The 26,867-nt window shown below is 46.1% G+C and overlaps 1 protein-coding gene and 1 long non-coding RNA gene across 4 annotated transcripts; one reads left to right on the forward strand and one right to left on the reverse strand.

Annotated features, from left to right (window-relative positions):
• On the reverse strand, window positions 4,641-8,628 carry LOC102158457. The gene is made up of 3 exons (XR_001299330.2): window positions 8,479-8,628; window positions 6,063-6,136; window positions 4,641-4,780 (listed from the first exon to the last, which is right to left on the reverse strand). It is a non-coding gene; the product is annotated as an uncharacterized LOC102158457 (long non-coding RNA).
• On the forward strand, window positions 8,808-17,026 carry SKIDA1 (SKI/DACH domain containing 1). 3 transcript variants are annotated; one of them, XM_021064948.1, is made up of 2 exons: window positions 8,808-9,700; window positions 10,589-17,026. In XM_021064948.1, exon 2 carries the CDS (start codon window positions 10,702-10,704, stop codon window positions 13,423-13,425), a length of 2,724 nt encoding a protein of 907 aa, XP_020920607.1. In that variant the 5' UTR covers window positions 8,808-9,700; window positions 10,589-10,701; the 3' UTR covers window positions 13,426-17,026. The 3 variants fall into 3 exon arrangements, with proteins under 3 accessions (XP_020920607.1, XP_020920606.1, XP_013835725.2); XM_021064947.1 differs by having other exon boundaries at window positions 9,571-9,700; window positions 10,592-17,026; XM_013980271.2 differs by lacking the exon at window positions 8,808-9,700 and adding an exon at window positions 10,029-10,494 and having other exon boundaries at window positions 10,592-17,026.

A 26,867-nucleotide genomic window follows, 5' to 3' on the forward strand; every position in this document is an offset into this window, starting at 1 on the left:
ACAGATGCTATTTATGAACATCATCTGTTAACTTCTTTCTTGTAATTCAAAACTCTTGTCAAATGATGTTTTCATGATGACGCGTATATATAATATTCCATTAGAGATCAATTCTAATTGGTTTTTAAAAATCCACCTTGGGAAACAGTGCTGTATAATATACAGAGTAGTAATGGGTATTTTAGAAGGAATTTCCGCAAAGTCTATTATAAATCTAAGTCGAAATTACTCTCTTGCCCTAATAAGGTTTGGGCCAAAGGATTTGAAATTATTTCTTCATGAGTTTTCACGCACGATGACTTTGGTCTTGTCTTCAAGACTCTCGAGCACTTGTTGGAAATCTTCGTTTTTTAAAAACCGTGACGCTTGCCAGAAATATTTTTTCCACAAGCCTCACAAAGGAAAACAGGCAGAGTTTCGTAAGTGGCTTACAATTCTTTCTTTCCAAAACGTGATATAAAAGCAAATGACAAGTTTTTCCCTTTGAATTTCACTGTTATTTTGAAAATGCATTTCACGTTAAGAAACCATGCCTGTTTTTGTTAGGGGTAGCTCAAACCAGCCTTTTAAAATCAGACTCCTTGTATACAACAAAGAGCTGAATAATAACAAATAGAGACAGCGAAATGTGCTTTTCCGAACTCCTTTGAATCCCGACATTCATTTACGAATCTATACATTTAAAGAGATTTAAAATAGGTTACGATCGGCTCTAACTTTCCAGATCCAGAAAAAAATTTGCCCGCATTTGTCTCTATCTAGTCATCACTTTACAAACATCTATCTATGCTGCTTTCCCTCTTCTTTTCACGTGGAAGTCGCAGGCTTGCCCAGCTTCCTCCAATTTAGCAGCACGTTGTGAAGCCTCCTTCCTACGCGGTCTGGAGTTGGGAACCACTCGCGATCGGACACACTGATCATAAAACTTGCGGCGCCGACCAGACCCGGCCCGAGCGATGGAGTTCGGGGAGGCGGGGTGGGGGCCGAGCCCGCCCGCTGGACCCCTCCCTCGGGAAGGACGCGCTCGGCGAACAGCGGCGCGCGGGCCGAACAATGGGGGCGGCCGGGCGAACGCGGCCGGGATCCCGCTTCCTCTGTGGCGCCGGCCGCGCGCTCGGCCCCCGCCCACCACGGCCCTCCCCGCCCGCGGTTTCGCGCTAGCACTGCCCGCCGCTGCCTTCCTCCCAAGCTCCGCGGCTCGCGGCCCGGCCGGAACCGGCGCTCGCCCCGCCGCCGCCGCCGCGCGTCTCCTTCCTATCCCCGGCTGGCCTTCCTTCCTCCGGCTGCGACACCGAGGCTCTTCCTTCGGCGACTCCAGCTTTCGCTGCGGCCGCTTTCCCGCTATTTCCTTAACATATTTTCTGAATTTCTCCTTTATTTTCAGAAGTGATTGAGATGTCTCACTTCCACCTTACTTTTGATTTGCTCTTTCCCTCTGGAAAAGATTCCCCCAGGAAAGCCAAACTCTAGAAGGAAATACAGCAAATCCAGTGAAATCTTCAACTTTAAGTACATCTTGTATTCTTTTAATTTTAATGCGTTTATGTCGTCTAACCTGGCAAAAGAACTCTCCCCTCAGTTTTTATTTCCTCCTTTTAAATACTGTTATTTTCAACTTTCCATCAAATGCATTTTGACGAGGGCTGAGAATGTGTCCGGCAGCACGCAGCAAATCAGAGGTTTTATCTTACGCCTCCTGGGACGGTAAAAAAGTGGAACGCGGACGAGGGAGCTTCTAGGGAGGAAAAGCAACACAACTCGCTGAAGACGAAGCCGGGCCAGGCGGGGGGAGGCGCAGCGGGGGTGTCGAGGGCCCTCGGGCTCCGGGCAGGGGAGCTGGTCTGGGGAAGAGAGGAGGTTTTAAATAGCGGGGGCCGGGAGGGCGGTGGGCCCGCGCATGACAGTACTTTATGAGAAAGGATGGGGCAGCGGATGAGATTACTTTGCCTTCTCATCCCCCAAGAAAAAACTAAAGTTGGAGGGAGGCGGAGAGAACAGCCATCATTATTTCCTCCCCACGTTTCCGCGGAAGGGCCGGGGCTGCTGCGGGCAAGGAGAGGGCGCGGGTCGAGGCGGACCAATAGCAGTCAACAGGTCCAGGCCGCGGCCGGGCAACGGGGCCGGGCCGCCCGGCACCCCCCCCCCTCGTCTCCCCTTTCCCCCCTTTCCCCTCCCCTCCCCCGCAGGCCCGGCCCGGCAGGGGAGGCCGGCTCTGCACTCCCCGCCCCACTCGCCCCGACTGCGGCCTCCTCGGCCGGGACTCTCGGGGTGGGGGTGGGGCGGGGGTTCCCTGCCGGAGAATCCTCCCCCGGGGCTGGCGGCAGGGGGAGGGGATGGAAATCGGGGAATGGAGGATTAAGAAGGACTCGAGCTCGGCACGAGCGCGGCCCGCGCGAGGGATCCTGGGTAAAAAGTGGCCGCGCGGCACTGGGAGAGCGCGGAGAGGAGCCGGGGTCAGAGGTCAGGGCCCTGGAGCCCTGCGTGCGGAGCCCCCCACGTGAACGCTGCGAGCTGGAGGAACCTTTTTGTTTTCCACCGCGCCAGCATGCTCCCCTATTGACCGAGCTGCTTTTCCCGGGCCGCTGGAGAGAGAAGCTCCATCCCGGATCTCCAACCCCACCCCCCTTCCACCGCCAACACACAACCCAACTCTACCCTTCCTCTCAACTCACTTCCCAGCCCCCCGTACCGGGCTTGCAATAACGCAGTAAATTTGCTTTAACAACAAGTGGGGGTGGTTGCATTTACTCCTCCCTCTCCTCTCTCCTCCCCCTCCTCTAGCTGCGGCTCTTGACACTACTACAAACCAGGACTATAAACATAAACATGTGTCACTGTAACTGGGCAGGTAATATACGGATTTGGGAGTGGGGTGGAGGGGGGGCTTGGTCGCCGCTTGGGGGGCAGTTAAAATGTGTTTCACGTGCTCGCCGGCTTTGGGGGCTCCCCCACACACACCGATCCATTTATATAATGCCGATGGCACTCGGTCACTTACTCATTCAGCCACACAGACCCACAAAGGCGGACTTGCCGATAACCACCGTACCCAAAAGCAAATACATTTAAATACGCCTCTCCTTTCCCAGCCACCACTGCCATTTCTTCTTTTAGCAAGCAGTAGCGTCAATACTTGAATCCCCTTTCCTTTTAAAAAATTCTAGTCCACATTTAGCAATAGAGAACATTTTTCGAACTAAACAGGACGCCGCTCTCTTCCCATAGACAGTAACCTACACATTTTGTGCACAGAAATCCTTTCAAAAAGCAAGTCAGGCTATTTAAAAGTAAGGCTATTTAAATGACTGAGTTCGAAATCTGTAATGTAAAGCCTCTTTCTTGGGCTTTCCCTTCCTGCATTTAGCAACTTCTGCTCTAAGTTGCTGCGGCTGGAGCTGGAGATTCGCCACAGCCAGCCTTATTATTATTATTATTATTTAGTCTATATTTACTATATTTATTGCCGCCCATCTTTTTTCTCTTTCAGCAAGCCTAGCAACAACTGTTTACGGTAGAGTAAAGCGAATCCCCTCGCAAGCTTTTTGGCTTGAAACGGAGGGAGATTCAGAAAATGTTCAGATGGAGAAGTGGTTCCCTTTGTTCTTTCATTGTTTCTCTACGAACTGGTGGATACAAGGACAAACACTTACCTTCTCTTCTTTTTGCTCCCCAAACCAGACGTTCCCATCAGCCTTAAAATACACAATCCACCTTGAAAGTAACTACGAATGTCGGGAGAGTTTGTATTCCATTCTTTTTCGCTCTCTGCCCTCTTTTAGCGTAGGATTAAGTTGCCGAGCACGTTGCTGCAAGCTGTAGCCCCCCGCCTTAGTGAATCGGTCACGTTTAGGACCCTCTAAGTCCATCCTAATTCTGCCAGTAGAATTGAGGGTATTGGAGCTCTAAACTTTCAAAAAGAAAGGGGCCTGCAACTGTCCAGAAAACTTACGTATCCCTTGAAATTTTTTACACTGTGTGTTTGTACCACAACACCAAATAGAATTTGCCAAGAAATATTAGGTATTTCTTCAAGGAAAGTTTTTTGGGTTTTTTTTGTTTTGTTTTGTTTTGTTTTAAGTTTCTGCTTAGCAATGCGCTGCTTAGAGGAGTAAAAAGGCAGTTGTATGGACATTTAATGGAACGAGTGGGTTTTCCATGATGTTTGCTGTGCCATGTGTTTTTCAAAACACTACTGGCACTGAGAAAGGAAGCAAAGAGAAATTTGAATTATAACATTGCGGGAATGACTTAAAGAGAGGTGCTTACTTGAAATGTACTTGTGTAAAAACTGGCCTCAGAAGGGAAAAAGGAGCTTTTCAAAGTTGAAAGACAATTTTCACTCTATGATTCCATAATAAAAAAAGTGACTCTTCTGGTTAGCCTGTGATATGTGTCAATGTTTAGTGCCCAGGCTGGTGGGCATCACTGCCCAAACCTTGTTAAAATCTGATTATGATGTGATTTGTTGAAGTCATGAATATGAAATGATCCTTGTGTATCCATAAATGTGAACTTGGGGTTTTTTGATCTCCCGCTTTTTTGTGTGCGCCCAGTAGCTGCAGCCGTGGAAGGCGGTGATTGGCTCCAGTGCTCCTAGAAGGATTTGGGCTAAAGCCAGGGAACAGAACCAGAGGATTCCCCTTCCAGAGACCAGCAGGCCCCACATGTCTTATCTCTCCCTTCTCCCCTCATGGGTGCTCAGAATTTCACTGTGGCTCCAGCAGCCTGTAGGTAGGCCTCAGCACTTAGTGTCATCACTTCAGTTTCTACACATTTTATCCTGGTGGGAAATAAAGAAAAATTGGGGTAACCCAAATAAATTGCGGATCTTGAGATTTGTGTAGTATTTAATATACCAACGTTGAACTCTACTTTCTCAGATTTTTTTTTTTTTTCCTACATTCAGGATCAATTGTGAGAGGCCCTGATGTCTCAGAGGAAAATATTGCAACAAAACAAGATAATTGGGGGAAAGGCGGCTGCAGTAAGAAAAGTGGCTTTTCTTTGATAACGTTTAATTGGAATTAAAAGATTCTTGAGCTGTAAACATTCTTTGTTTATTCAGCACACATAAGCAGGCATTGTTTTATCACCATCATAATTATGGTGTCCTTTAAACTGGTTGATAGCAGGAAAGATAAGGGAATGTGCCTGTAGATTCACATCAGGTCTTGCTCCTTTCTTTCTTTTCCTTCCTCCCTCCCTCCCCTCTGTCTTTACTACCCTCCCCCCCATTCCTTCCTTGGTCACTAGGGTCCCCCACAGCCCTTGAGATGAGGAAAGCAGGGAAGATTGTGGCCTAACCATTTCTTACATCATGAAAGTGATTTGTACCACACCTAATTTGATGCCATCTATAACCTTCTTGTCTCCCATGTTTATAACTGCTTTTTAGCTTGCAATATGTGTTATCTGAAGAGTTGCCTATTGCTCACCTGTATAAAATCTTGTCCACTAGGGTTTGTTGCTTTACCTTTGTCTAATTTAGAAAGCATACTCTTAGGGCTTTTTCAGAACAAAGCCTCACAAAAACCCCTTTACCTCCAAGGATTTGCAAATTTATAAAGGCTGCATTGAATTGAAGATGGGTCAGGGGGCAAAAAAAGGGTAGAAGGTCACTGCATTTTGATTATGGGTCAGTAGACAACATGGCATATATTCTGTGTCCCAAATTTCTGTTAAAAACGGGATTTTTAAATGCCTAAGAACAGAAGGATGGGCCCTTTTGGAGACTTGCCCTGATTTGTTTGGATGAGACAAAAAAGAAAAAATTAAGGAACATGTACTAAGTTATAATTTAAGTTGTTCCTTAATTTAGCTCTTTCCTCCTCCTCCATTCTCATTTTCCCTTCCCCCCCCAAAACAGAGAACATGATATTACATAAATTTAGGTAAGGAACTGTCGCTCTCACACAAGATTTTATTGTCCTATATCCTCAATTAACTCAGCAGTATAAGAATTTAAATTATTATTATTTGAGACTTTGTTATGTCCTAAGTATTATAGTTACTTTTGGCTAACAGTACAAGGAGACTTCTTTCATTCTAACCAGTATACTTACATTGTTGAGGCCTTTGTGATGCTCCTTAGTCTCTTCTGTCTGAATTCACTTTGAACAAAATGTGCCAGCAATCACTGAAACAAATGTATATGGTGAAGAGTTAGGTGAGGGTGGTGGGGTTTGGGGGGCAGGGGGGTGATCCTCATTTAAATTATGCATGTATGGGTGAAGGCTGGGAAGGGAAAGGATTATTTTAATGCTCTTCAATACTTTAATTATATGACAGTTGTAGTGTAGAAATGCAAAAGTACTCTTAGGTTTTCCTTCAGGTTTTCAAAAGAACTTTCCCCATTAGTAAACTACTTCTGCAAATTGCTATTGCATTTCCCAGCTAACCATTTAAAAGACTGTAAATGCCGTGTGCATTACTTCGCTCCAGAGGAAAGAGGTCAGACTGAATTGCAGTGGTATTTAAACATAAAATACAGTGAAAATAAATCAAAGTAGAACATTTGAAGATAAATTTAGCACATTCATATAGGATAAGTAAAGACAAATATGTTCATATCTTCATAGCCCATCACTGTAAAAACTGAAAGTGCTGATTTTTTACAATAAATGCAGAAGTAAGTGGACATTAATGTATTTCTATCTCTGTTTGCCACAGAGCATTTTCCTTTAGCAAGCAGCTTTGTTTTCAAAGCTAAAATACTTTTTATGAAGGCGTGTAGATTACACATTCCTCACTGAGTAAATAATCACATTTAATTAACAAACTCAGTGCATATCCTATATATTCCTAAATTCTCAGTAAGTAACTCCCTGGACCCTCAGAGATAGATATACACATAAATGTTAATTTGGGCATATCCACCCACCTACGTATATGCATTCGAGAAACATAGAAGTTGATATATCTCTTCTTAAAAAAGAATTTGAATACAGTCCATCATCTGAATTGGGTTCATCTTTGATTGTAGAGGCGGCTGACATGGTCAACATATTTATCAAAGAAACCCCCTGGCTTTTGAAGAATTGTACTTTATACATCTGGATCTGCACATCCAGGCAAAGTAAGTAAATTATTGCATAACTTTAAGCATAATTGATAACAGACACCTTTAATTTTTCATCCCCATTCTTTTGGCCAGCTTTCACATTAATAATCTAAGCCATAAATGTTGGTAGCTATTGATCGAAATCCCCTGTGTGCATGCAAATCCATCTTAAAGTCCCCTGCCTTTCATGTGTGAGCGCTCAGGGGCCTCTGCTAGATCTTTTTATCGGGATCGACCCCCAATGTGCCTGGAGAAGACCCCGGATATGCAACGTGTGCTGATGGCTACAAGAAAGCTGTCTGTCACATTCTGGGTGTGTGTGTGTGTGTGTGTGTGTGTGTGTGTGTGTGTTAGCGTGCAGCACACTCACGCACGCGCGCGCTCACACCTTAACACACACACACACACACACACATGCAACGATAGGGAAGTTAAAGGAACAAAAGAATGTATTAGACAAGAAGAAAGATGTTTAATAGGAGTATTAAAAATGTATAAGTGTGAAGGTATCTGAGTGCACATACAAAGATACTCGTATAAATTGTATACACAGACCCAGTTCTCAAATCTCTTGGCCTTTATTTTTCTCTATTTGATCCAACAGATTATAACTTTAGTTGTTTTTTTTTAAATCTTAATATTCTACTAGTTTTAAGAATCACCCATATTGCCGGTATTTTAAAGGTGGAAGGGGAGGAAGGAGAGGAAAAGGTGATTTTTGAAATAGCTACTAAATAATGTTGTCTTGTGCAGGAGGAATAGGAGTGTGTGTGTGTGTGTGTGTGTGTGTGTGTGTGTGTGTAATTCTAAATAGGAATCAAGAACAACTAGAACTACCTGGCCCAAAGGGGGGGAAAAAAAAAAAGAGACGTTCTAGCCAACCTTTTGTAATATCTTCTCAAAGCGTTTTCTGAGTTTACTATTTCTTGGCTGTTTGGTGGAAATCTTAAAGCTGGGGGAGGGGAATTGGACGACTATGGGGTGGGGTGGGAGGAAGAGGGCTGGCAGCATAAAAGTGCATCAGGAGGAATTTTAAAACATTATTGTCATTGGCAATAGAAAGACACTGGTCATTCTACTTTAAAAAGCAAACACCAGCATCTGCTTTTCCTGGAAACTTTGCATTCTGCCAAAACCTTTTGCATTTTGCCTCCTGTGAAAGTGAAAGAGAAAAACGCGGTGTGATAGATCCAGATGCAAAAGAAAGCCAACTCGGTGGATGGTATTAGCTGTGACGAGGCATTGTTCATTGCTGCCTCTCGGTTACGTTTAAAGCCTGAAATATCACGAGATCCATTCAATGATCCTTCTCTCATTCAAGGGACAAAAATGTAATTTGCTGTAGCTCTGATTTCTTGGATGGAAATGCTAGCCTTAGATTTCAAAGGCAAGAACTAGACATCGCGGTTTGTACACACATTGATTAAGTTGAAGAGCGGCGATTACATCTGTGCGGAGTGCAACAGTAGTCCAGGGCTGACTTTTCAAATCCCAACCTCTGAGTTACAGACGCTCTTAAATAGACTTCCTTAATTTCCGGATGCACTTCTTGAAATTCCCAATTCTCTTCAAAATTCCTGGGAAATTACATGGAAGACGAGGGTGGGGGTAGGGAACTATGGCTGAGATTTCATGCAAACTACCTTTTTGTATGTCTGATTCCTCGGTTTTTAATCTCTCTCTCTCTCTCTCTCTCTCTCTCTCTCTCTCTCTCTCTCTCTCTCTCTCGCCATACCTGCTTATGCTAGCCAGAGCAGGGGAAGCTGGAACTTTTGAATGTGAAGGAAGAAATTACTGTACAATTTTTTTCTTGCAGGGTCAGAAATATCCGTTTATTCTTTTAACCACACGGATGTCTCTATTTTTGGAAGAGCAAGGAAATATATAAATGCCTGGGTTGTATTTGTGCTGTAGTTGCAAACACCGAGCAGTTAAGAAGATTTTGCCGAATTTTGCAAAGCAGCCAACAAACCGCCTTGGGATCGTGGTAATGCGACTGGGAAGACCTTTGCTCTCATTTGGCAATATTTTGGATATCCTTGAAAATGACACCAAAATATGCCTTAATTTGACTAAGAAGAGGTTAAACAATATTGGTATTCATCCAAAGTGATTTTTTTTTTTAAAGCAGATGCTTGGCTTTCATGGAAAAAATGGGAGTTGTGGAAGATTCATTTAAACTACCAACCAAAAGCATCCTAGACCACTGAAATAGTCTGCATCGTACATCAGCACTTTCTTTTCATCTTTATTACGTAAAACCTCTGGAAGCACCTTGGGCGGTTTACATTTTCTTTTCTTTGCTACAGAAGCAGTCCCTTCCATGGAATTCTGACCTGTGGTGAACAGGACCCTGGCAAAGGCTCTGCTGGGGACTCTAGGAAGATCCCGCCTCCGATCCAGCCTGGTTAATTGTGAAAAGTGTACACATTTCTGGCTTATCTATGCTTTGTTATGGGTCTGACGTGAAACTACCTCCTCCCCAGCCCACCCCCCAGCAGAGCACCAAAATCCAGTTGAATTGTTACAGTGTTTCGGAGCTGGAGCCTTGAACTGCTTCCTTGGTCAAATAACTTTGTTTCTGTGTAAAAAGGCATTTCAGGGGTGGAAAAAAAAGGAAAATCGAGAGAAATTCAAAACGTAAGTCTGTACTGGGGTGGTTCACCGCGCGGATTTAACTTTGGAGTTCCCAGTCAGGCTCCTTCCCCACTCCCAAAAGGGAAATACCAAGCTATTCTGCACGTTTACGCTTAAGCTTCATTTTCCAAAGGAAAAGGGGGAGGGGTGTATCTATTTAGGCTTGATAATGTCTTAAAAATGCTTTTCTTTGAGATGATAATAGCTATAGCGGTAAAATGCAAATAAAGCAAAAAATAGGCAATATTCCTTTAAAGGCGAATATACAGGTTTTTTTTTTTTTTTTTTTTTTTTTTTTTTAAAGCGTACACACACTGCTTCTGATGAAGTCTGTGAGTCAGGCTGTTTCTGAGCTTCGATAGTTTAATGGAAAGATTTATATACCGACTGTATTATTTACTTTGGGAGGGGAGGTGGCAGTATAAGGGTATGCTAATTAGTGGGAGATTTTGGGGGGAAGGGGTGGAATATCAATTTTTATTGCATCACCTGTCAGGAGTGTCCAATCAGCGCTGGCTTTAGGGGAATTAATTGATGAAGGTGTCTCCGGACGAGCTCACTTCACTCTGTCATTTTATTTGTAGCTAAAGCAGCGGCGGGAATAGCAGCTGCATTTCTTTTCTCTTTCTCCCTTCACATTCCATTATCATAGTGCTCCAATGGAGAAGGAAGGAATAGAGGGGCCCAGGTACTGATCTGCATCGGGGACTTAGACCAACACACTGGCAGATCAGAAACCGGATGGTTTTTTCCCTCTTTTTTAAAAAAACGAAAACCAAAAAAAAAGCAAGAATCAAGTCAGTGTAATTTCATGTTTTTTTTTCCCCAATAATTTCGCCAAGAGTTTGGCACTCCCTTCGCCGGGAATAACAGTCTTTGTTATTTTATTAGCAGGATGCCTTGAGACACACGCAGCATCTGGTGGAGGATTACCATACATACATGTGTATGTATGCGTCACGTATATATTTACTGCAAATGGTGGGGATCGCTTAGTGCCCGAGATGGGAGACCTGAAGTCAGGTTTTGAAGAGGTGGATGGCGTGAGGCTCGGCTACCTCATCATTAAAGGAAAGCAAATGTTTGCCCTCTCCCAAGTCTTCACGGATCTGCTGAAAAACATCCCGAGGACGACCGTGCACAAGCGCATGGATCATCTGAAAGTGAAAAAGCACCACTGCGATCTGGAGGAGTTGCGGAAACTCAAGGCAATCAACAGCATCGCCTTCCACGCCGCCAAATGCACGCTCATCTCCCGGGAAGACGTAGAAGCGCTCTACACCTCCTGCAAAACCGAGCGTGTCCTCAAGACCAAGCGCAGGAGGGTCGGCCGGGCCCTAGCCACAAAGGCGCCGCCGCCGGAGCGCGCCGCCGCCGCCGCCAGCCCCCGCCCGGGTTTTTGGAAGGACAAGCACCAACTTTGGCGGGGCCTGAGCGGAGCCGCGCGGCCCCTGCCAATCAGCGCGCAGTCCCCGCGCCCGGGCGCCGCCGCCGCGCGCCCTGCCGCCCATCTACCTCAGATTTTTAGCAAATACCCGGGCTCGCACTACCCGGAAATCGTGCGCTCGCCTTGCAAACCCCCTCTAAACTATGAAACTGCCCCGCTCCAGGGAAACTACGTCGCTTTCCACTCGGACCCTGCTTATTTTCGGAGCCTGCTGTGCAGCAAGCACCCGGCCGCCGCTGCCGCCGCCGCCGCCGCCGCCGCTGCCGCCGCTGCTGCCGCCGCCGCCGCCGCCGCCGCTTACTACCAGGCTTCGGCGGCCGGGCCCCAGCCCAAGGCATCGGCTGGTTCCGGAGGCCCGGTGAGCCTGACCTACCGGTGCAAGCGCAAGCGCGGGGGCGCCAAGGACTGCCTGCTCGCGCCCCACGCCGGCGCCCGCCGCCTGCTGCTGCTGCCCAGGTCCTACAAAGCCAAGGCGGCGGCGGCGGCCGCCGGGGCCACTTGCCTGGAGAGGTTTCATCTGGTTAACAGCTTCTGCCCGCCTCCCCACCACCATCACCACCACCACCACCACCACCACCATCACCACCACCACCATCACCGGGCCCAGCAGCCGCAGCAGAATCACCACCCCCCTCATCACCACCGGCCGCAGCCCCATCTGGGCAGCTTTCCCGAGAGTTGCAGCAGCGACTCCGAGTCCAGCTCCTACTCGGACCATGCAGCCAACGACTCAGATTTTGGCTCCAGTTTGTCCAGCTCCAGTAACTCTGTGTCCTCGGAGGAAGAGGAGGAGGAGGGAGAGGAGGAGGAGGAGGAAGAGGAGGAGGAAGAGGAGGAGGGGGGCAGTGGGGCCTCGGATTCCAGTGAAGTCAGCTCGGAGGAGGAGGACTCGTCCACGGAGTCGGACTCCAGCTCCGGCTCCAGCCAAGTGTCAGTGCAGAGCATCCGTTTCAGGCGCACCAGCTTCTGCAAGCCTCCCAGCGTGCAAGCGCAGGCCAACTTCTTGTACCATCTGGCCTCTGCCGCCGCTGCAACCAAACCCGCTGCTTTCGAGGATGCCGGCAGACTTCCCGACCTCAAGAGTAGTGTCAAAGCGGAGTCGCCGGAGGAGTGGAATCTGCAGAGCTGGGCCCCCAAAGCGTCTCCGGTGTACTGCCCGGCCAGCCTGGGGAGTTGTTTCACAGAGATAAGGAACGATAGGGTATCTGAAATTACATTCCCACACTCTGAAATTTCCAGTACTGTAAAGAGAACTGACCTGACAATTAACTGCCTGGCGGAGGGGGCCTCTTCACCTAGCCCAAAGACAAACAATGCATTTCCACAACAAAGAATACTCCGAGAGGCTAGGAAATGCCTACAAGCAACTCCTACTACACACTGTGCAGATAACAACACAATAGCTGCTAGGTTCTTAAGTAATGATTCTTCAGGAGCAGCAGCAAATTCAGAAAAAGATTCCAAAATCCCTCATTGTACTGAATTTGCTACGGATTTGCCCTCTTCGCCCACTGATCCCGAGGTGGATGCAGCAGCAGCAGCAGCAACTAAAGCCGAGAATCCCTGCACTGACACAGGCGACAAGACATTGCCATTTCTGCACAATATTAAAATCAAAGTAGAAGACAGTAGTGCTAATGAAGAATATGAACCTGACCTTATTACAAATAAGCTAAAGTGTGAGTGCAATGATACAAAGGGTGAGTTTTACAGTGTGACTGAAAGTAAAGAGGAGGACGCCTTGTTAACCACAGCCAAGGAAGGTTTTGCATGCCCTGAAAAAGAAACTCCTTCCTTAAACCCACTGGCTCAGAGTCAGGGCCTTTCATGCACTTTAGGTTCTCCAAAACCTGAGGATGGGGAATATAAATTTGGTGCCAGGGTAAGAAAAAATTACCGGACACTAGTACTGGGAAAGCGACCTGTACTTCAGACACCTCCAGTCAAACCAAATCTGAAATCAGCTAGAAGTCCTCGTCCTACAGGTAAAACTGAGACACATGAAGGAACACTGGATGATTTTACAGTCATAAACAGACGAAAAAAGGTAGCCAGCAATGTAGCATCAACAGTGAAAAGGCCATTTAATTTCATGGCAAATTTTCCTTGTCCACCATCACTCATTATTGGGAAGGATGGGGATTTGTGGCCGGCGTATTCCTTAAACACCACTAAGGATTCCCAACCTCCTCACAAGGCCCATCCTATATGGAAATGGCAGCTGGGCGGTTCTGCAATACCTCTTCCACCTAGTCACAAATTCAGGAAATTTAATTCATAAAAGCATTTTGGAAGATATTTTCTTGAACCATATTACCTTCCTTTTGTTGTAAACTGCACAGGATGGTTTGTACAAGTCCATTAATGTGTTACACCCCTTTTGGAGTCCTGGTTTATCGCATTTTGAAGACAGAAATCGGATTACTTTTTTTTTTCCATTGCGGGGTTGTTTTTTTTTTTTTTTTTTTTTTTTTTTTTTTGGAGTAGGGTGGGGGCGGGGTGGGAGAAGGGTTGGTTTACATTCCACAGACTATACTTCAGGCTAAAGACTCAAGTAAAACTCAGTTATTACGGTAGAGCTGGAACATTTTACTGTTTCAATGCTAATAATGCACCCGGTACCTCAATTCAACTGCTACAAATAAATGTCAAAAGGTTGAATAATAAATATTACAATGAGCCATTAAGTTTATGCACTAGATTTCAGACCTGAAAGTGTAACTGTTAATTCAGTGAAAGTTTGTTAGGTTACATGGTTACACAGTGAGGCAGCAAGAAGTTTCTGTGAGCCCAAAGTGTTCTTTTCTGGAGCTCTTGTTTGTGGGGTATCCTTTTCTTTTTCTCCCCCCATTTCCTCTCCAAGAATAGTTGCACTTATTTTTTTTTACTTTTTTTTTTTTTTTTTTTTTTTTGAGTGGAAAGACTGGGGAGTCTTGATTGAATGCTGGTAAAAGCTGCCTCATATATACTGAGTAAAGTAAATATGATAGTGTCTTTTTTTTATATATAAAGGGTGTGATTTTACTTTACAGCCACTCCTTGCAATTGGAAAAGTCCTTTTTGTGTTCTCACTCAAAGGTTTTAAATTAGGTGACTCTTACTATTGTCCTGCTTACCTTGTGGTCTGAACAAGACTCCTCAAACTTGCAAAACAATTAAAATATTTCTCTTACTGGCAGGATATTTTATGATCTGACTCTTCATAGTGACAAAGCAGTAAATATGACCAAGAAAAGGAAAATGGGTCAGAATTGTAAGAATACCCCGAATGAAAAATAACAGTTATTTCAGGGCTTTTTGGTACCAGAACTCAGGCACTTGGATTTTTATTACCTTTTACTTTCTCTGCATCTCTCTGAACTTCTGTTTTCAGACCATCCTGTGTATAGAGCAGGAGAGTTTCTACTGCAAGTGACAATCAGAGGTGACTATCTATATTTGCACTTAAAATCAAAGTAGTTCAACATGCAAATGGTTAGGGTCTAGCCCTTGGTAAGGGCCATGCTGGTGTACTATGTTGTGATGATGGAAGCAGTAAATCAAAATTATGGAAATTTGCACTGTTGAAAAGCATGCTTTAGCTTTATTTTCAATTAAAAACACTGTTTAAAATTCCTGGTTCCATACATTTCTACTTATTACAGACTGAAGAACAGTTAACAGGAATGAATGGTTTTGTTGACATTTTCACGTGTAATGTTTTTGCCTGAAAGAAATGCATTTATTTGGTGTAGTGTTTTGTTGTAATACCATGTGATGAGGCCAGTCAGGTTCTGTGCAAAACACTGGTGGATTTCTTCCTAAATAACAACAAAACTTTACAAACTTGTTACAGATCAAGTGCAGAAAGTTTCAGTTTAAAGACAGTGAAGCAGAAATCAACTGCTGTTTTGCTGAAAGTTAAATCCAGTAATTTTTGGTCCACCTCCCCTAGCCTGACAAAGCATATTCTCAGATCTTTGCCATCTTAAACCTAAGAAGTTTCATCTATAGATCATAAATCACAAAACAAAACATCAATGCAGTGTTTACTCTGTGAATTTAAGTCACTATTTCTCATGGAAATTCAGTCTTTTTTTTTTTTTTTTTCTTAACCTTTTAATTCCTAGTCCCTTTGAAAATTTCCTTTTGTCTATAAATGTTTCAGATAAATGTGGATGGCCTCAGCCCTAATTGCTGTATATGCTCTGTGGTTTTACTCTTATTGTAAAGGACAGAGGCTGAGAGTACCTGCATCCAAAAACATTTGGATGGAGTAAACAGATGCTTTGAACTGCCTCCCTTCCTCTCCTTCTTGAATGTTGCCAGATGTAGGTTCACTGGATCCTTTTTTATTGGGATGATAGATATGGTCAAAGCAAAAATTGGGGGATTTATCCTTGAATTCATGTTTGTACATAATTCCAAAGACCAGTACTAGTTACATTTAAAGCCCCAGAAAGCTGAACCATTGGTTTCTCAGTCAGTTCTTTCCTCTTTGGAAGGCAACACAGAATTTGGGTGCAGTGAGTTGTCTTGCAAAATCAATCTGTAAAAAGTGTGACATACACACACTGGAAGTCTGTAATTTCTGCTCTTTAATTACTGCTAAGTCAAGAAAGTTCAAAGTATGATGACTACTACATTTAGACTAGTATTTTTCTTGTTGATTATGGAATTATTGTGCCTAAATTATAAATTGAGAATATATTTGAAGCCTGCAGATCTTGGGTGTGGGAGGACTGTGAGATGGAATAAGCACAATTTAAAACAAATATACCCTATGGAATTTCTGACATAAAATATCGGCCTACAGCTTTGACACTTGGTCTCCAGCCCTCAGAGAATCAATAGTTTCAGTTTATAGGGACTGGAGAATGAGCAGCATGGAGGCCGAGGCATTCCTGAGTGATACCATCAAAAGGAAAGAAATTAAATAGTCAACACAAATTTCACCCCATAGTACTACTATACTCCAGCCAACCACAGCAAAACCTGAGTTGGGGCTTCTGTTAGGAAAGGGGAACCAAATAGTTCAGTAACTTGTAAATACAAGATATTCTTTCAATTTCTGGGAGCCCCTTAGCTGTTTTCCCTATCTGCAGTATTCTCAGTACAGTTTTCTTCATTTGGGTTGGTTTATGATGAATGACAATATCTAGATTTTCTAAGATGCTATAAAGCTCCCATTTCTTCAAAAAGCTAAGCCTTATTGACAGAAAAAGTTACCTCCATTGATTGCATTTTTACATTTAAATGTTTTCAGGTGATAAGAATTTTTTTTAAAAAGGTTCCAGGGTCACTGATTCCTGTGTCTAAAGCTCAACATTTACTGACATGAGAAAAATGCAGGAAAGGGCTCTTTTCTCTTTGAGAAAACAAGTTATTTTCCGTCTCCTGTAAAAGTAGTTTTTTGATAAGACTGTGAAATGAAGAGTTAATTATTTTTTAAAGCGATGTATGTACTCTGTCTTCCACAGTCAGGTTATCTGCCTTTTTAGAAAATGCAGCTTGCTCTTTTTCAACTATTTACTTTTTAAAGTGGGTATTCTTTTGTACTGGCTTACTTGATTACAGTGGAGTAATCTCAATAATGGTTGTTTATTTTAAAATCAACAACAAGGAGCCACCACTAAACAGCAATAACATAAACTAGATGGGCTGGTGTGTGGATTTTTATCTTATCCATGTCTGGGTGACTTTCAATGGTCTAGAAATTCCTCAAAGTTCCAGTCACAAGATTTGGAAGTTTCTGCTGATAGTTTTGTTTGCATGCAGGAAGAGATGTAGACTAATTCCTCAAAAGCATTTTTTTTCTTTCAAAGAAAACAAAAATCCTCTATGGTTTAAAAAAAAAAATCAATCATTAAAAATAAATAAATAAAGCATTAGCATCTACAAAAGACAGAAAATGTGAGTTTTGCTTCACCTTGAAAATAACTTCCTGCAGAAAAGAATGTGAAAAAGGGAGTTCCCAGAGCCAAACTGGGGGGGGGGGTATTTAAAGCCTCCTCCCCCGCCCCCTGCAATCAACTAACCTCAGGAAATTGGCCAGGAGGAACAGGGCGTCCACCTTAGGGAGTCCTCCCGGTCACCCTGGCCTTCCCCAGGATTTTCCCCTTCCCTGGACGGAAGCACTATTTTTAATGCTAGTTCGGTTTGGGTTCGCTCCCTAGGCCAGAGGGCATTTTGCAAACTAGCCTGGGGGTGGGGACGTAGGGCAGATCTAGGAGGTGGTGGGGGAAGGCTGCATTTTACCTGTTTGGCAGGCCCTCTTTTGCTGGGGGAAAAAAAAAAAGGGGGAAGGGGGCCCAGCTATCATTCTTTGCCCATGCCCTAGGCCCCCGCTCCTCTCTCGCTCCTTTTCAAACTGTGGCGGCCTCACAAGCTCCTACTTTAAAAGGCCTGAGATGTTTTGCATGAAGCCCTCACAATAGGGGTTGAGGGAATTGACAGTTTCAAAAACAAGGCGTTCAGTCCTTTCCAGCTGCCGGGACCGCTCTCTCGCACCAACTCCCCGTCCCTCTCTGCTGGTGGCGTCCTCGGGAGCCGGCCGCCTCCCCCACTCCGCCAGCCCGCGTTCCGGCCGGCCCCACCCCGCCCCCAGGCTGTGTTTGTAAACAGGGGTCAGTGTCCAGGGGCTGCAGGCCCGGGCCTGGGGACTGGCGGGCTGGGAGGGAAGGCAGGGGACGGCCGAGCGGGCGAAGGGCCGGCCCGGGGGCCTAAGGGGCATCGGGGTCCCTTTCCCCCTCGCCTGTTCCCTGGGCGCCGCGCTCTGACCACGGCGCTGACCCAGGGCAGCTCCCAGCTCTCTGGCCTGGGCCACCGCCACCACCAGAAAGATGTGCAAATGACGCCATTTTGCACAGTGGCAAAGAAATTTCTTTGTGACTTTTTTCCCGCGCAGATCTTGCTCGCCTCCGAAAGAAACAACCCGCTCCCGGGGCGGAAGGGTCCGCACCCCGGTCTGCGCGGTCCCCAGCGCCTCTCGCGCGGCCTCACGGCCGGGCGGCCTCGTGGTCAGGCCCACCCGGAGCCAAGCAGGGGCGCCGGGGCGCCGGGGCGCGCGGCCCGCCTGGCCCCCTCCCCCGGGCCGGCCCTCGGGGCTGGACCGCCTCCCGCCTCTCAGCGCTCCTTTTGTGTGGCCTGGGGTCATCTCCCACCCCCGCACACGCACACGCAGCCTGGCCATTTCTCACCTTCTCCACCCAGCCTCAGCTCTCCTCCCCAGGCAAAGGGGGCCCAGCTCTGCCTTGGGCGGAGGGCTGGGAAGGCCTCCAAAGTGCGTGTGCGGAAGGCAAGTGGCAGAGATGGGGTTCACACTGGGCTGGCCGGCGGGGCTGGGAGTGCCCCCTCCCCGGCAAGTGACCCAAGAGCCGAGCCCGCGGTCTGGGAGGGCGAGCCCTGGCGGATCCCCCAAGTCTGGGAAACGCGATGGGGCCAGGCCTGCTTCCTTTGGCGCCGGGTTCCTGTCCCTTGGAACCTCTCAGTGCATCCGAAAGTGGAATGATGACCTGGAAACGGGAAACGCGGGACAGTGACCTGGAAAACCACCCTTGGTCGGGAGGTTGGAGTGCAGCAGTGCAAACAAAGCTGCTTCTAGAGGAAGAGGGGAAACAGAGGTGCACCGCAGACAGGTCACAGGGAAGTGCAACAAGCTTGTTTTCCCGGGTGTTTAAAATGCAGCCCCAGTTGTAAAGTGTGTGAAATTACGCACTGGTCTCTTAAAGAGTGCCTAATTTATAGTAAATAGCAAGGTCTTTGTAAATGGCTTTATTATGTTGTTTCTTGTTAATTGTTGAGAAAATCCCCATTGTTGAGTGTGAAAGGCTTTATGAGCTAACCTGGTCCTCGGCGCAATCAGAGGGCAGTAAATGGCCGCTTGGCCTCCGAGGCCCAGCGCGGAAGCGGACGCCGGCCGGCAGCGCCGCCGCGACCCCTGGAGCCGCGGCCCAGCCTGGGAGGAAAGCGGCGAGGGGGCCCAGGCTTTTACGAATCAGAAGGCGTGTTTTGAACTCGCGGGTTCCCCAGAGCAGCTTGCTGAGTGCTGCGAGGAGAACCGGGTGGGCCAGGGCAACCCAGGCGGCGAGGCCGGGGACTCGGCGCCCCTCTCCGGTCACAGCCTGGACCACAGGCCGCCGGCCCCAGGCGCCGGCCCGAGCCGCGCCGGTGGGAGATCCGAGGGGAACTGGTTCTCGGGCTTTGTCTCCAGTTCGCCGGCTGCCTAGAGCGCGGGCTCGGGCCGGTTCGGCCACACCCGCCGAACCCCCGAAAATGCAGGGCCGAGGGACAGGAGAGGCTCCAGGCCCAGAGGTCCCTGAAGAAGGGCTCCAGACCCCTACCTGCGCCTCCTCGTCTTTTGTTTAAAGCTTTCTTTCTCCTTTTCTCTGTCTCTCTCTCTCTCTCTCCACTAGGAACCTGAAATGGACAGAGAAGACAGGAGAAATGAGAGGAACCGGTTTGGGTTTTGTGGGTTTGTTTGTAACCAGGGAAAGGATTTCTTTTTTAGTCTAAGGATATTCCTATCTCCTTTTCCCATATCCTCCAGTTCTCTTGCCAGCCTACTGGGACCTGGGCAGGGAAGGGTATGGGCAAAACCGGGCAGGCGCTGGCTTCATTTGATTAACTTGGAGCCGAGGACCCTGCCCGGCCCTGCAGGCCTGGAGAGGGCAGGCGGAGAGCGCCTCCCTGGGCTCGGCCCTGCGGCCTCTCCTGGACTCAAGACCCGGGGGGTCAGGGGGGAAAAGCAGCAGCAGCCTCTCCGCAGACCCAGAGCTCTGGCAGTGCAGCTGGAAGGAAGAGAATTTCTTCGCGAACCTACGCTGGGGGGAATGGAAAACCTGGGGTTAGGTGGACAGTACATAAGGGCTTGGACGTTAGCAAATGCAAATCAGAAGGAAATGTTAATTCCAGTCAGAAAAACCTATATTCAGCTACCTTCCTTCCCTTCTAAGATGGCCCTCTGCTTGCGCACTCTCGCTCTCACCAAATTAGCTATTATGTGAAATCCCCCTGGGTTTAAAGCACTTGTTTCGCGGATTCGCGTACAACCCATATTAACTATGCACTTTCTGCTATTCCTCTTGTGACTGTCCCTGCCTCTTCCTTCTTTGCAGAGAGTATGATGCATTTTATTTTAGCCCAATCGATGCGTGCAAATACTGGGATAACACAGCCCACACTCCTGCAATTGAGGCTGTTTTCAAAATTGAGTTTAGGGATCAATACTAAGTTGAAATGCTCCAAATTGCACGAATTCACCAAATTCAAGCCTTGGGCTCCCAAGCCCCTTTCCTGATTAACGCACTCTTGGGCAGTTCACTGCAGTTCCACCATTTCTACTTCTCAAAACGGGATGTTTTCATCATGTGTCTTTGGCTTTCCCTAAAGATCACTCCAGTTTGTTTAGAAAAACACAATCTCAAAACGTGTGAGGTTAAACCCTTGTCAGTGACTTCCATTCGGGCATTGCTGGCTGCCATTCCTTGTCTTTCTCTGCCTAGGACCTAACTGCAGCATCTAAAATTGCCAGAGTGGGTGCTTGCAAAATGAGTGCCTGGTTGAATAAATGTTTCACTGGTCAGGGAGCAGCCCTCTCCTGGGCCACTACTTGACTCCCACGACTTCTCCCAGAGCAGAGCTCTTTGGGCTGCAGCACAGCGAGCTCTCTATTCTTCTGCAGCTGCAGCCAAGGCTTCAGAGCAGATTGGTGCCTAACTGGGGGAAGGGCACTGGTTGTCCCCTGGCAAGGGACGTTAAGGCCAGAGAGGTGGAGGGAGAGGGATTTCAAAAGGGAATTAGGAGAGCTTGCTGCCCGTAGATGTGTGTGTGTGTGTGTGTGTGTGTGTGTGTGTCTATGTAGTCTGAAAAGAACATCTATGGGGAAACAGGCCAAGTACCTGGGAACCTGGGGTATTCCTGATTCCTTAGCTTAGGCTGCCAGAAGCTTCCTTCAGTTGAGAGCAAGACAGGAGGAGGTGGAGAGAGAATGGCAGGCAGCCTAGAGGCTCTCCAGTAAGATCTAGTTATTCATCTAATCAGTGCCATCAATATGTTTGTGTTTGACCCTTTTGGATGGAAGAGGCTTAGCAGTCAATACACTTAGACCCTAAAATATTGCCAGTGTAGGGGAGAACAACTGCTTATGGGTCTGCAAGGCCCTCCCCAGCCAGGATGCTCAGAAGGAAGAGAGGGAAACAGAGGGGAAACCATCTGAATGGCTGCCTGCCCTCTTCCCCAACCCATCAAAACAAACAAACTCAATTTTCCTGGAGACTAGGCCATTGGACAGCACATGTGGGGCATGGAAAGGCTGGAATATAATTTCCATTGTTAGTGCTTGCCCTCTTTAAGATCAGTTTAAGTTAGGAACAACACAATACTTGTGATAAGTGATGAACGGCAGCAAGGAAAAACAGTAGGGAAGAGAGACTGCCCTAAGCTTAGGCAGAAGCCTGCCCTCCTTCCTCTGAAAGTTAGACATGACACAAATCTGTAAGAGATCTTGAGGCTGCAATTTGGTCAGCAGGCAAGAGTTTCAGTCTGAAATGACTGGAATGGACCTAAATTCTTGGATCTCCCAGGAATAAAGGCATATTTTACATTCATTCTCCCTCAACACATCTCTCTCAATTTCTTTCTTTTCCCCTCCCTTTCAAATGAATACCCTGATTGTCAGTGGTGCAAATGTGCAAGATTAGTTTTCTTCCTCTATGCTGAATTGAAGAAATATGCAAACCAGGGGATGGTTAAGCTTTCAAATGCCTAGTTATTAGATCCACTGAAAGTAAAACCTGCATGATAGAGTAGAAACTGCCAAACCCAGGTTTATTTTCCCTTTTCCTTTATCATCTCCTATTTATCTCCTCCCACCTTCTCAGCTTGTCCTTCTTCTTCTCCTCCCCCTACCTAACCCTTGCAACCAGGTGCAGGCTTCAGGGGGGAATACCAATAGTTAGCAGTGCTTTCTCCAGAGGTGGAAAGAGGGTAAGACCAGACTTAAACCAATGCTGATAAATGCAGTGTGGGAGCCTGTGGTGACCCTGAGCTTCCTTGCTGGGGTGAGGGGCCAGAGCTTCCTAGCCTCTTGTCCTGCATGTGCTGAGCTATTCCAGTTAGGCTATAAAAAACAGTGTGGAGGAGGGCTCAACTCCATAAACACACAGCTATGGTTCTAACATGGAGTACAGTGCCAGATGCAAATGCAATAGATACTTTTAATTTTGTTCCAAATGTTATATACATCATGTGGCAAAGTGGTCTTTAGAAAGCCAAACTTGATTTTTATCTGTTATTATAAAGGCTTTAAAAAAACCATAAACATATGTGATTGACAATTAAAAGAGTGTGATATCACTACTACCAGAGTGTTTCTCACCTAAGTTTAACAAGAGAGGTAAAACAAACAAACAAACAAACAAACAAAACAACGAGAGAGAGAGAGAGAGAGAGAGAGAGAGAGAGAGAGAGAGAGAGAGAGAGAGAGAGAGAGAGAGAGAGAGAGAGAGATGGTACTCTCCCTCGCCCTCTCCCCCACCTAAACAAGGAAAAATTTTAAGAAGAACTTGGTTAACATCTGAATGGTTCAATTGCTTTGCTGCTCATATAATTTCAGGAAAATCAAATTATTTTCATCCTTGTGTTTAAAAAAGATTGTTACATCATCTTTATGTTTGTAAATTCAAAAGTAAATCAGGGAATCAGTCATACACGCCTATAATCTTCTTTGGAAAAACGTCAGAAACATCTACTTTTCCTGAAATATCAACATTTCGTATGATATTATACATTTCAGTCCATGGTTTGTAATTTAACATCATTACTGAGTAGGGAAAAAATAGTATTTATTTCGTATCATTTAAGTGGGAGGAAAACATACCTTATTATGTAGACTTAGGGAGGTTGCCAAGGGCTTCTAAAGTCTTGTTCTTTGTATCAATCTCTAGCTGGTTTATTTGAATAGATTCCAATCCTCTGTAACATGTGGCTACATATAATATTCTGATACAATGGAAGGATTTCTAGATGAATTGGAAGCATCCTGATGGTGGATTTCCTATCTCTTCCTGTTCTGAACCATTACTTTAGTGTATGTTCCAAGGCTGATTCTAATCGTGATTTCCTTCACAGGAAAAAAAAGTGCAAAAATGATAATTAAAAAGAAAAACGGGAAGTCTTTTATAAATACTGTTAGGACCATTGATCCAGTTACCTGCTATAATGTGAATGGAATCATTATGGCTGTTCCATTGATACGGTTCCTTCATTCAGGATCCTGGCCAAAGGAATAGCATGTCAATGTGTAAAATTCTAGCAAAGATAAGCCATTACAATGGAAATCGCGATGTGCAAAGTCTCATTGAAGCCAATGAAATTGAGTGTAATATCCATACTGCATTCTCATCTGCTTGCCCCAGGATTTAGTATGCGGCTCTGCATTGAAATGAGATTATGCATATAAAATGCCAATATAGAATACAATGCCCAATAAAACATTAGAAAAGCAACTTACAGCCCATATACATGGGCTTTACTTAAATGTGAACTTCATGTGCAAAATAAACCACAGCACCTTCAGAACACTAAATCTATACAATGTCCTCGCTCTGGTTTTTCCTGCTGCTTTCTGTGTGATTCCCCCACCCCATGCCCCCTCCTATCCAAACACAATTCTTTTAAGGGCACTCTTCAAATCATCTAACAATTCCCAAAGGGTATTCCGGGAGTCTCTTAAAGTGTCTTTCTAAATTAAAAGGCCCCAAACAATTTAAGTGCATTTTTGAATCAAAAATATCAGAAAGTATTTGGACTCCCAAACCTATGGGGGTGTGTGTGTGTAAAAAAAGAAGAAAGGGACCAAAGAGAAAACGCCCCCACAGTGGATTACAAGGTTATGGGACAGGTCACTAGGAAAGGGAAATAAAACCCAATGTTAGGTTGGGCTTGTAAATTATGCACCTTTCAGGGAAAGCGGTTTTAAGGTCTCTTCACTCAAGGGTTTTTTCCCATCCATTTCGCTATTAATTCTTAACTCTTGGTAGGCAGCTCTTTAATGAGGTTGTTTGTGGCAGGTTAATTTTCTTCAATCTACTGAGCTCCTCATTTTCCCTTTTAAGTGCAGTGCTGCCTAGAGCTTTCAGTATTTTCCATACCAGAAAACAAAATAAACGTGAAGTTGCCGGGGCTGGGCTGAGAATTAAAGGCGTTACATGGACAGAAAACCAGAGGGCCTGGACAGATGGGAGTGGGAGGGTAGAAATCAGGCTGAGTTGAGGGCATGAGGGAGAGAGAATTCGGTCTTGGGAGAGCGATGACCCTGGGAGTGTAATATATTAAATATTGCAGCGATCGATTTCAATATCCCAAGTGGACACGGGAATAAAAATTCACCAACAAGCTGAAGTGATTAGGAATGCTTTGTTGAGGGGGAAAAAATGTGATTTTCTTTAGATCCTTTTTGTTCAGGTTAGAAGAGGCAGAGACAATCCAGGTCTAAGCTCTGGACTCCCAGTTTGGGATATAACTCTAAAGGTTAGTCCTATCTCAATGGGGCTTCTGCCTCGTGAAAAGATGGGCCTTTGTACTAACAAGGATTAAATATCAACCACAATTATGGGCTAGTGCCTCTAGGAGCTTTCCTCCAAAATCAGAGAAGGGTACACTTTGGGAAGGCTGCTCCTTTTCTGTGTATTAGTCTTTGTTTCAGTTGCTCTGGGACAAAGCACTTGCTTTTGCACAGCTCTTTCACTAAAATCCACGGGAAAATGCACAATATGGTTTACAGAGGGTTGATTCACAATAGAAGGACATAAAAACAGCCGTTGGTGCTATGTAAGGGAGAAATATTTTTAAAATGTCATTCCGGAGCCAAAAGTATGTAACTGCCATATATACAGGCACAAATACCCCCTGGTGCATATGATTTTGGTAGCGATTTCAGAATTGGGTGGGATTTTCTGTTTCTTTTTCCACCAAATCCAGCTCTTAGACCTTCATACTATGAGCTATATTTCTCTCAGTCCAGGAATCTGTTTAGGGATTTGGGGTAGTCACTGCAGTGGCTGCTTGGGGCAGGGGGTGTTATTTTCGGTCACAGACTAATGGGCAAGGCCTGGGCTCTTCACACTGGGGACACCGAGTCTGCTGCTAGGGGTACCCTGCTGGATGCCTGCACGGAGCAGCGGCGGCAGCCACCACAGCTGCTTGCTGCCTCCTCCTTCAGTGTGGTCGCTACAAATCTGGGAAAGAAATGCAGCATCATACAAAGGATTTCTTTAATGAGGATGAGTTTCTCAGAGTGGCTGGGGGGCTGTGGCTGTCGCTCAGGCCCTCTTTCCCTCTGCCAGGTCTTTCTCCACACTATTATATGCTTCCTTATACACCAGCCTGAGGTTGGAAGACAACCCCCCTCAACTCCTTGATAACCCAGAGGCTGATGTCTACTTTACCCTGGTAGCTGAGGAAGGATGGACTGGAAGGTCTGAGTAAGCTGGAATCCCTGAGGAGCGCAAAACCATAGATGTCGATAGACGTCTATCTCCCCCTCCCTTATCAGTCTTCTAGTCTTATGATCATCTTCCTCCTCCCTAGTTAGAATGACTAGCTCCCACTTGGAGCATGGTCCTAGGGACTGGTCATACGAAGCTTTTCTTACCAGGAAATGGTCAAGGTAGTAGAAGGAACCCTGAGGCTCCTATTTCCTTTGACCCTAACTGGGGTCAACCATGGCTGGGTTAAGACGGAGGCTGGTTGTGCAGCAGAGCACTTAGGCTTCTGTGGAAAGACTATAGGATGCCAATTCTTCCCTGTCAAGCTGTAATTTCCCTAGAGCTACATAGCTCCTTTCTCTCTTGAGGCTGGTTCTGGGAGCAAACTACCATTCAAAAAAGTTGCTTTGAGAAGCTAGAGTTCTTGAAATCAGTTGTCTCTCTTCTTGAGGGTGGGAAAGACTGAGATAGGGACAACTGGATAAGAAATTACTCTGTTTTGCTGTGGTTACCCTTTGGCCTACTTTTATTTTGCATTTCTTCTCTTCTCCTCCTTTTTCTTCATCATCGACATCAGTGTCCATGTCAGGAGGAATAGCAGATTGAAAGTATCAGTAGACTTGCCCTGTGAGGAGCTGCCGAAGCTGTCCTGAGACCTGGCCGTGTCTGGGCAGGTGGCTCTGAGGGCAGAGCTCTCCACTCTTGTGTGAGGAGAGGAAATCTGGAGAGAAGGAATCTTCTGGGTAGGGACTCTGTCCCAGGTCACCAAGGAGCAGGCTCTACATCCAGGCCCTAAGCTCTGGGATCCTGAAAACCTGCCCTGCTGTAGGATACCTGTTGCTTAAAGCTGCTTGGGGAGCCCTTGGGCCCCTGCCCTATTGTAGGTCTTAGGGGTTAGGTTTGGCTTCCCCAGGGGCTGCTGGATTCACCTGTCATTACGCTCACTGCCCAAGGACCCTGACGAACCTCCACAATGTGGGTCTGAAAAAGGGTGCTTAAGGTTCACTGATCTGTGTGTAGAACTTTGCAAAACTGCAAATAAGCGAGAAAACTTGTCTATTCTTGGGAGGGGAAATACAAGTTTGCACTTCACATGGAAGCATGAGAAAAAGAGGGGGAAAAAAACTTCTGGCTAAAAGCCCCACTGTAATCTCCAGAACAATTTCATTTCCTCTGCAGCACCCTGACTACCCTAGCCGAGGCCTCCAAGAGGTCAGGGATGAGAAGGAGCTTAAAAGCGGGGGTGGGGAAGAAGAGA

The sequence above is a fragment of the Sus scrofa genome, chromosome 10 (assembly GCF_000003025.6).
Source record: "Sus scrofa isolate TJ Tabasco breed Duroc chromosome 10, Sscrofa11.1, whole genome shotgun sequence".
Classification (NCBI taxonomy): Eukaryota; Metazoa; Chordata; class Mammalia; order Artiodactyla; family Suidae; genus Sus; species Sus scrofa.

Excerpts from the sequence above, each read along its gene's own strand:
- SKIDA1 (XM_021064948.1), top strand. The coding sequence starts at position 10,702 with ATGGGAGACCTGAAGTCAGGTTTTGAAGAGGTGGATGGCGTGAGGCTC.